Source organism: Schistocerca piceifrons, chromosome 3 (assembly GCF_021461385.2).
Source record: "Schistocerca piceifrons isolate TAMUIC-IGC-003096 chromosome 3, iqSchPice1.1, whole genome shotgun sequence".
Classification (NCBI taxonomy): domain Eukaryota; kingdom Metazoa; phylum Arthropoda; class Insecta; order Orthoptera; family Acrididae; genus Schistocerca; species Schistocerca piceifrons.
Window position 1 is genome coordinate 821,641,095 of NC_060140.1, and position 10,645 is coordinate 821,651,739.

The 10,645-nt window shown below is 44.9% G+C and overlaps 1 protein-coding gene across 1 annotated transcript; it reads right to left on the reverse strand.

Annotated features, from left to right (window-relative positions):
• Positions 1-708: 708 nt before the first annotated feature.
• On the reverse strand, positions 709-9,939 carry LOC124789085 (protein cappuccino-like). Its single transcript, XM_047256376.1, has 3 exons — positions 9,722-9,939; positions 870-1,020; positions 709-771 (listed from the first exon to the last, which is right to left on the reverse strand). The coding sequence occupies exons 1-3, from the start codon at positions 9,937-9,939 to the stop codon at positions 709-711; spliced, it is 432 nt and encodes a 143-aa protein (XP_047112332.1).
• Positions 9,940-10,645: the final 706 nt, after the last annotated feature.

Below are 10,645 nucleotides of genomic sequence, written 5' to 3' on the forward strand. Positions count from 1 at the left end.
TGGATTCCTTTTTCTTGAAGTATAAGGTTCGATTACCTCATTACCTTTTCAGAAACGCATTTGAAAAGCATTGCACCAGTTTTGATCTCAAATGGTTCCGAAATAATTCTAGTTTTGACTCTGTTTTTATTAATGTTTCCTTAATTCTTGCCTAAGATTTTACTCTGTGACAACTTCTAACGTACTGCAGATTTTTTGTCTACAAAGTTTCTGTGCCTGCCATCAGTATTCCGGTTGGTTCAAATGGCTCTGAGCACTATGCGACTCAACTTCTCAGGTCATCAGTCGCCTAGAACTTAGAACTAATTAAACCTAACTAACCTAAGGACATCACTCACATCCATGCCCGAGGCAGGATTCGAACCTGCGACCGTAGCGGTCGCTCGGTTCCAGACTGTAGCGCCTAGAACCGCACGGTCACTCTGGCCGGCAGTATTCCGGAAGTTATAAATATATTTTTTCTTAATATTTTCTTTTGTAGCGTTTCTGCTAAACCTAGAAATCTTCAGAACGTCCCATTCAAGGAAGCCAGAGGTCCTGGGTGTCGGTAGTAAACCCCAGTCCGTAGTGGAAAGCCTGCCCTACCTACAATAACTACGTGGTGGTAATTTATGAAACGATAACCACGACGGGAGGAGAAGTTGCTTCCTGGCAAACGCCGTGCACCGACCATCGCAGGCGGCGGTGGGGGCGGCGCGAAGTCGTCGTTTATAACTGCAGCGGCGCCGCCCCCGCTGAATGCGGCGCGCGGGCCTCCCGGGCAACGCCGACCTGTAAATAGTGGCCAATAAATTCAGGGGAAGCAGCGTCGGTGTCGGTGTGCGTCGGTGTCGCCGCCTCCGCACAACAAAGACGTTATTGACACTCACCTGTCGGCCGCCCTTTGTGGGCCGCGGGGGCATTGCGGCGCCGGCGAACAATGCTGGAGGCGGCAGCGGCACCGCCCCCGGCCAACTAGGGCCATTAAACGGCGTAAGAAGCAGGGGTGGTGGAGGCGGCGGTGGCGGCGGCGGCGTGCAGCTGCGCCCCAGGGGCTGCCGCTGGCAAGTTGCAGTTTATACGCCTCCCCGGCTGTACTTCTCGCCACTGCGGGAAGGGGGAGCTGTCTTTACGATCTGCTGTGACTATATCGCACCAATTAGTCGGCACGCGGGTCTTCTAACACAAACTGTCAACCAGCAGGCGGTATCTTGCAGCGTTTGCGTGGAAACTTTTGGGTGTTGGGTCGTGAAATACTCTCCCATCCCGAAAAGATGGACGACTACTATAGAGGGAAATTCTCGTACATCTACGAGGTTCTTTCACAGTAAACTGATGACTTATAATTCTGTCTCTTCGTCTCCACAAGTTTAATGTGTTTGAATCGTGATATTTTGAAATTACTAAAATTGTTACGCTGCAGGTAATACATTCTTTTAGTTCTACTTTTGGTCTAATATGACATTATAACAGACAGCAAGTACTTATGGAAACTCACTTAGGCGCCAGATACGCGAAGTAATAGTAGGTATTCTAACGCAGAATATAAATGCTTATTTGTAAATTTTTGAATAATAACATAGGTGAGACAGAGAATCGTGTTTCTAAGTAATTGATGTCTGCCATAGTGTATCTGCGGGATGATGGTGTCTCGTCTGCAGCTAGTAGGCAGAATATGTAATATTATCACATCGGCGGTTTTAGTCAAGTTAAACTTGTGTTAATATCTAGCGTAAACGCTCACCCCTAATGATGGTAATTTTCATCTTTATTTAGATCCGTTTTGAAAAATCTTAATACAGCATATCTCTACTCATCCAGAATACCTTTTTAGAGTCACAATCTAAAATTCCAAAAAGTACAAACGTAGAAGTACAAATTACAGTAAGTGTAATCCTTCATGGTGCTGTAAATGTGTTACCATTAATTTTGCGTGATACATGCAATGCGTGGGTTACTGCACAAGGAATACGTACGTCGAGAAACTGTACTAGATGTACTCTATCCACTTATATTTTACACTAACTATGCCCATATACATATACGTCACATATAGTTCACACATTTATACATTCCAAGTACATTTAACGTATTTCACGCATGTGTACAATGCAGGTATATTTAACAATTAACATGTTTCACGGATATCTGTACATCCATATAACAGTACCTATATCGAATTTTGTCCTGCACTTCCATCTGATTCTTCTATGGTATTTGAAGTCAACTAAATACAGAACAGAAATACCAACAGGTCTTCTTCGAACATCTCTACATATTATCCATTCTCAACTCCATTCCCTTCGATAGTGGTGGTAGAGGTATCTCCATCCATCAGTATTTTAATAAGGATGAATCATTTACGCAGGGTGTAACTAAATTCCCTTTACAGACTCTGAGGAGAGGCTCCTCACACCAAAACAAAGAAAGAAGCCCAGTAAACATCGCTTCTAAACGCATCCTTAAGAGCTATGGCCACCTGTTCATCTCCTATGCTTTGAAAAACTTATCGTATACTGCATGTTCTTTGCAGTTCATATTTTGTGAAAAGGTAGTATGGACCAAAACAAGAAAAAATGTCCACTAAACATGGCCTCTAAAATGCTTACCTTAAGAGCTATGAGTACTTGTTAAGGCGAAGAAATGTGTTTCACGGCAATAAAGATGAGAAAGTCCACATAGCTCTTAAGGAATGTGTTTAAATTCTCATATTTGTTAGACAGTTTTCCTTGTTTTGGTGTAAGAGAAGCGTCTTGTCAATCTGCAAAGGGAACTTACTTACACCCCGTATACATAATTTGGTCGACATTGCTGCCTGGATTACTTGAGATTTGCCTTTATGTTACCTTTTTTCGCCTCCCACGCTCAGTCATAGGGGGGCGGGGGGGGGGGGGGGCGTGGTGAAAATTACTGTCAGAAGAATAGTTTGCAGATACCAAGTGATATGTGTGCCGAGTTCTATAAAAATTTTGCTACAGGCGTTGCACGTATTTGCTGATATTTCACCAGTATTACTCGTACAGGTATATTATCTCCACAGTATTTTCATACAAATAATGAAACATGTGCGCACGAACTTTGACTGAAACTGTTCCATACGTTGGTGAGCTATGCTGCTGTCACTGCCCTTCATCCCCACACTCACCCCTGTGGTACGCAGGTAGTTCGTACCCCAAGAGTCCACAGTACTTCTTCCCAGATAGTAAGAGATAACTGGATGAAGTTGGATTGCAACTGGTTCAGTGGGAGATGTGGAACATATATTCATATACATACATTTTTATTGCGCTTAACAATAGACAACAGGTTAAGGAAAAACCTGGGTGCATTTTCAGCGCATGTGGACCTTGGGAAATGCTGCGGCTGTTTAATTTGTGCGTGGAAGAAACAACGAAGCAAGACAACGAATAAATCTGAAGACTAAGAAAAATGCAAAGGGAACAGACACAACTAACGAAGTTCGCAGATGACAGTGACACTGTGGTCAGGGATAAGGAGTACTAAGGAGATTACCTGAAATGAATGGGCGGAATACTGGCGGCAGAAGTAAAGACACAGTGGCTAAATAGTAATAGGACGGCCTTAACGATTTGCGTATCATCAAAGCTGAGTTCGACACACTGGTGGAGGTAGTGAAAAAATTGTCGTAAGGTTTCATAGGATCGATTCAGCAAGGAAGATCTGAGATGCAGATGAACTATGGTGAAGAAGCCTTTCTCAATAAAAAGCGTCAAGTAAAATGAGTTATTGCTAAGCAAAGCAGGAAGACGTTCTTGAAAGCCTACGTCTGGAACATAAAACTGTATGGGAGTGAATGTTGAACCATTGGAAATTCACAAAATAAAAAACTGGAAACATTTCAAATCTTGTGCTTCCAAAGAATCGTGAAATTAAGTATACAGATAAGGTACAAAATCAAAAAGTAATAAAAAGAAGAAACGATGAAAAGAATGTAAGGAAGACACTCACAGGAAGAGGAATACATTAGGGGGATATCTGCTATGGCCTCTTGGAATACCTGACATGGGACTGAAAGGAATATGAAGTTCGAAAAAAATGTCTAAGACCAGACAAAGACTAGAATTTCGAAACCATATTCTAGGAAATGTTGAAGTTTATAATGAGGAGTAGCATACCAAAACCAAAATGAGCAAAGGTGTTTTGGTGTATAAGGAAAGTCAGAGAACATCATCAAACCAGTCGAAAAAATCATGCCTTAAAATTCTGTAAATATCTCATTGGCAAATTTCTGTTCAATTTTACAAGACAATAATGACTGGCTTCTATGGAACTGCACCAGCATGGTACCCCACTCTTTTAGACCCCATTCGCACAGTTGTTGTGTCAGCTGAACTGCAGGTAGCACTTTGGAGCTCACGAGTGATTTCTTCTGCTGAATTTACGTGATTTTTTACAGCCACCCTCTTCATTGCTCGACGATCCCTGTTCGTCAGTACATGAGGTCTACTTGGTCTTGGTTTAGCTGTAGTTTTCTTTCGCGTTTTCTCTTTACGATCGCTTCATCAAATGTTTCCTTAGGCAGCCGTAGAATGGTTGCAACGTCCGTGATGGATGTGTTATCCAGGTGATAGCCAGTGACCACTCCATGAAGACCTCTCCTCACCTGCCCATTAGGCTGTTGCGACTCATATACCGACTACAGAATGCTCAACTCTTCCATTTGTACTGGCGTGTCCGCGGGTCGTGAGATTTAGTGGTCAATTTCGAACTACATACAGGTGTGCGGATACTTTTGATCAGATGGATTGCACAAGAGGCATCAACAAGGCATTTAATAAGTGTCTGATGATTCTGATGATGACGATGAAACTTGAACTGGTGAAAATAATAAGGTAAAAACTTGGTAATAATTCAACGTGTTGTAGCATCAATAGTCTCCCCATAGTCCCGTACTGCTTCCCGAGGAGTGCATACATGAAACTTCCTGGCAGATTAAAACTGTGTGCCCGATCGAGACTCGAACTCGGGACCTTTGCCTTGCTTCTGGAAACATCCCCCAGGCTGTGGCTTAGCCATGTCTCCGTTATATCCTTTATTTCAGGAGTACTAGTTCTGCAAGTTTCGCAGGAGAGGTGCTGTAAAGTTTGGAAGGTAGGAGACGAGATACTGGCGGAAGTAAAGCTGTGAGTACCGGGCGTGAGTCGTGCTTCAGTAGCTCAGATGGTAGAGCACTTGCCCGCGAAAGGCAAAGGTCCCGAGCTCGAGTCTCGGTCGGGCACACAGTTTTAATCTGCCAGGAAGTTTCATATCAGCGCACACTCCGCTGCAGAGTGAAAATCTCATTCTGGAGTGCATACTTCATTGGGTCAAACAGATGGAAGTCGGAAGGTGAGGGAACTGAGCTGTAGTGTGGATGAGGAACAAAAGTCCAATGAAGTTTTGTGAGCTCCTCTTGGATGGGCAGACTAAGGCTTTGTGTTGTCATGGAGAGATTTTGGTGGCGACGAACACGCTGAAGTCGTTTCTTCAATTTCCTGATGGCAGTGCAATACACTTCAGAGTTTATCGTTGCGCTATGAGGGAGCACATAAAACGGCATAACCCTTTCAGAGTCCCAAAAGGCCGTCACTATCACTTTACCGGCTAAGGGTGCGGTTTTGAAGTTTTTCTTCGGAGGATGGGTAGTATGATGCCACTCTATGGATTGTCGCTCTGTTTCCAGTTAGAAATGAAGAAACCATGTTTCATCGCCTCTGACGATGTTCGACAGAAGATTGTCACGTTTAATTTCGCTACGCGCAAGGTACTCCGCACAGATGGTACTTAATTGCTGTTTAGGGTCTTGCGTGGCGAGGAATCCACCGGGAAGACAGCTTTGAGTACCTCAACCGATGGATGAGTGTGTCACACTAACAACAGACATCCAGTAGCGAAGCGAGGTGTTTAATTGTGAGTACTCTCGAATGAGAGTGTCATCACATTCCAACAGCGTAGAAGACAGCCACATCGGTAGCTGCACGGTCAGGACGGCAGATTACTAACCGAAGGGGCACGGGTTCGATTCCTGCCGAGGTCGGAGATTTTCTCCTCTCTGGGATTCTGTTTTAGGTTCCCCTTACGTTCGTATCGTTAGAAATCAAATTCCACTGTTGAGATAGTTGTAAGAGTACGTCACGAAAGCCGATAAAGTAAAAGTAAGGAATAAAAGAAATGTACACTGGACTTGCATTCGGGAGGATGACGGTTCAATCCCACGTCCGGCTATACTGATTTAGGTTTTCCGTGATTTCCCGAAATCGCTCCAGGCAAATGCCGGGATGGTTCCTCTGAAAGGGCTCTGGCTCTGAGCACTATGGGACTCAACTGCTGTGGTCATAAGTCCCCTAGAACTTAGAACTACTTAAACCTAACTAACCTAAGGACATCACAAACATCCATGCCCGAGGCAGGATTCGAACCTGCGACCGTAGCGGTCGCGCGGTTCCAGACTGTAGTGCCTTTAACCGCTCGGCCACTCCGGCCGGCCCTCTGAAAGGGCACGGCCGACTTACTTCCCCGTCCTTCCCTAATCCGATGAGACCGATGACCTCGATGTTTGGTCTCTTCCTCCAAACAACCCAAACCAATAAAAGAAACATCACAGGGGTGACAGCGGTGTGCGGCCGGTCGCACGCAGGAGATGGACAGGCTCGCGCGGCATTGTTGCGATGTTAGCAGCGCTCAGTGCCTCATCATCATGCTTTCGTTCACTGCCAGGTGTCCGTAGACATTCTGCAAGTGCCTACAAATATCTGAGATACTCTGATTTTCCGATAAAAGAAATTTAATGACTGCTCTTTTCCTGGAACACGTATCCGTTACAGAGATCATTTTGAATGCTGCGTGTAGCGCCGCCACCTATCGGAACCTCATGAAACTATAGGAGCTGAAGCAGGATTACGCTTCGATGTCCCACAAGAATTTGCACAGTTCTTCAACCGAAATTGCCAGAGAAATAAACGTGTTGCATTACCTGGATGAGAATAACCGTGCGAACGGGGCGATAACGTACGCAGATGAGCTCCCGATGGTGGTCTCCTTTGACTCAAGAGTGCAACCCGAACACCGGTCAACATAGCTACTCACAACCTCAGCCAGTGGTGCAAACTTAATAAACTTCAGATGGCTCTACACAAAACAGTTTATATACTACTCAAAAGAACACTACAAGGTATTCGAACCATAAAACTATACGATATTAGCTTACGCAGGCAAAGGAAAACACGATATCTTGGTGTGCAACTCGACGAACGACTGTGTGACCAACACATCAGAAAAACAACTGACAGGGCTGCCAAGATCATCCACAAGCTGGCCAGACTCAACATAACATACTTCAGGGCACCATTACACAAACTGAGAACTTGCCATTGTGTGCTCTTTGAGTGTATGGTGTGTTTTGCAGCCAGTGCATGGGCCCACCGAGTATGTCTGGTGATGAATTTGAATGTCGTGCGACGAGGTCAGAGAATTGCCCGGGTAAAGGTGTGACGAACTTTCAACACCACGTCAGTGGGATCACTCTGGGTGGTGCTTGGATCCTTCCGTATCGATATAACCATTCGGTTTCGGGCTGCAGTGTACTAGCTGTGGAGGTGGAGACAGGGTAAGGTAAAGGATATTACCGGACAGGACATCATCGAGAAGCACCAACTCGTTAAACGGCGGGCGGATACCTGGGAAAGGAAATGGGAGGCAAGCGGTAGGGGTCGTAAAGTATATCTCTTATTACCAGACAGGAAACGTCTGTTTTGCGCCACATCAATCCCAGCTGGGGTATGGTTCGCTTTGAGACAGGTCACGACCCTCATCATGCGCACTTACATCGCCCAGGCCGCAGCCAGAGTGCTAGTTGTACATGTGGAGAACATGGATCCCCAGAACACGTACTTTTTTCACTGTAACCGACACGGAATAGCACACCAGACACCAGCGCAGTACGATAGTCACATGATACGAGCAATAAGTGACAAAGACGAGTGGGTGATAATAAATAAAATCTCTTATGATATCTCAAGGACATTACATGACGAATACAGGCAGACACAGTCAGAACACCGCAACACGCACGAAGCACTTAAGATAGCATTTCCAATTCGTACACCAACACAGACAGCAGTAGCGAAAGACACACTCTCCCACACAGCGAACGCTTTCAGCAGCACGTACCGCAGACGGTCTTACACAGAATAATTAGACTGTATTAGAATAAACTATGTAATGCAATCAACCCTGCAAACGTTATCTATTTTCAGTATAAACAACAGGTATATCTATCTCGCGGTCATTACACCGCTGTTGGGATGTAACACTGGTGACTGAACACTTAGTACATAAGCAACATAGTAGTTAAAATTCAAAAAACATAGTATAGGAACTGAGGGTTAATTAATAAACCAAAGAAATAACACACTTTACTCTCACGCACCAATGCTCTTTCCGCAGGGTACATAAGAGTTACAGTGTTTTGTAAATAATGTTTAGAAATATTGATCCGTATATGAAAGTGTGGAGAACCAGGTCTGCAAGGCTCGAAGTAGTTCCCATGTTTCCAGACCATTCGGGATCAGATAGGGTAACATTTCTCTCTCTCTCTTTCTATTTAAGTCTTTTCTATCATCTACCAACATATTTTCTTAAAAAAAATGGTTCAAATGGCTCTGAGCACTATGGGACTCAACTTCTGACGTCATAAGTCCCCTAGAAGTTAGAACTACTTAAACCTAACTAACTAGCGGTCTCGCGGTTCCAGACTGCAGCGCCTAGAAACGCACGGCCACATCGGCCGGCATATTTTCTTAAATTTTTATCATTTGGATTTGCAGCTCCTTGTGTTTTTCGTGTTTGCAGTTAAAATTGTTGGATATAAGGTCCGCCAGTTACAGCTACCTGTAAGAAATAATACGCAAGTGGTCCCGCAAAACCATGCAAACAGAATGTTGAGGTATTAACTAAAAGAAAGAAATGGTCGTTTTAAGTAAATATGTCCATAATTTTGTAATCATTTCGTAAAAATGTTCTCATTACAGATTATATAAAACAGAAACCCACTGAGAATGGCGCAGAGGTGCTGAAACGTGTTTGGGAACTTGGAAAAAACGGTGTTTTGCACAACTGACGGACCTTACATCCAACTATTTACTTAAAATTAGAATATTTTTGACGTTTTTTTTTCCTTTCAGTTTCTAATGCACTGTTATTAGTATCACATTTGTAATTGCTGAGAACAATAATTGCTGTTTGTAATATGGACTATGTTTTGCAATTTACACGAAAAGCTGTAAACTGAACGACCAGTTATAAAATGTAAGGCAACAGGTCTCTAAATGAGCAATGAATCAATTACTTATTGGATATCCCTCGTAAATAAAGTTAAAGAAGAGTAAAGACTGTGTCCAGTAATCTTTGTATCGTACAAAGTATACAGAATATATGAACGAATTAAACTGGAAGATGTGATACCGGCTGAAATACGATTGTTGTTTTACTGGAAGAGGATTCACTTACGTCTCACAAAAAGTCCCAAACGATACAAGAAAAGAAGTAAAGACATTCCGCAGGCACGGAGTACTTGTGGGTGGAGGACGAACGGTTGGAGCACCAAGAAGAAAGAGAGGGTTTGGGGTACATGGTAGGGTAGGCGGAACGGAACCAGAGGCTGAGAGAGAGGCACATAGACCGTTTAATTCGTGGGCGCTGGTCGGACAAGCCCGCTAATTGCCGTTTTAAATAAAATTAAAACCGCCCGGCCACCGGAGGGGCAGGGGCGAACGCGCCGCAGAGCCACGGCTTGCGGGCGGCGCTCGCATTAATCCCGGTTTTATCACTCGCCGCCCCCAGCCGCACCCAGCCGCCGCCCACGTCCGTGTCGGGGCACACGCGTGCCGGCCCTGGGGCAGGGCGCGAGCGAGGTTTCGCCCTTCGGCCGGCAGAAAGGGCTCTCCCCTTTAACGTCTCCATTATTAAGGGCGGCAGCGGCGGCGGTGGGCAACCGGGCTTCTACCCCGGCCAGCGCGGCGGCGGGGTGGTTCTGCCACAGGAATGCGTTTCCACTTCCCACTCTGCTGGCCGATTGCGATCCGATTCCTCTTTCCTGTTGCGCCTGTTGCCACCAGCGATTCTTTCTCTCAGAGCCTGACAGCAACTTAACGTACGAATCAGAGCAATATCGTGTTTCCTGGAAACGTCTCGTTCCGATGCAAGGTACTTTCGCGCCCTTTGCAAGAAATGTACTTTTTGGCCGGCCGGTGTGGCCGTGCGGTTAAAGGCACTTCAGTCTGGAACCGCGTGACCGCTACGGTCGCAGATTCGAATCCTGCCTCGGGCATGGATGTGTGTGATGTCCTTACGTTAGTTAGGTTTCATTAGTTCTAAGTTCTAGGCGACAGATGACCTCAGAAGTTGAGCCGCATAGTGCTCAGAGCCATTTTTACTTTTTGCCCCCACCTTCCCCCTTAAATCTGCTTTCAATAGGCAAACGAAAAGTGTGTGATGCTAAATGGGGTATTATATCGACCAGCTATAAAGGCACATTTGCATGCCGTGCGTGAGTTTCCTCGGAAACTCGAAATCTTAATTAAATAATTAGTCTCTGACAAATAAATAAAGCCTATGGCACAGAACTGCAGCGCTATGTCGCTGATAAAACAAAATACAATTCGGACAC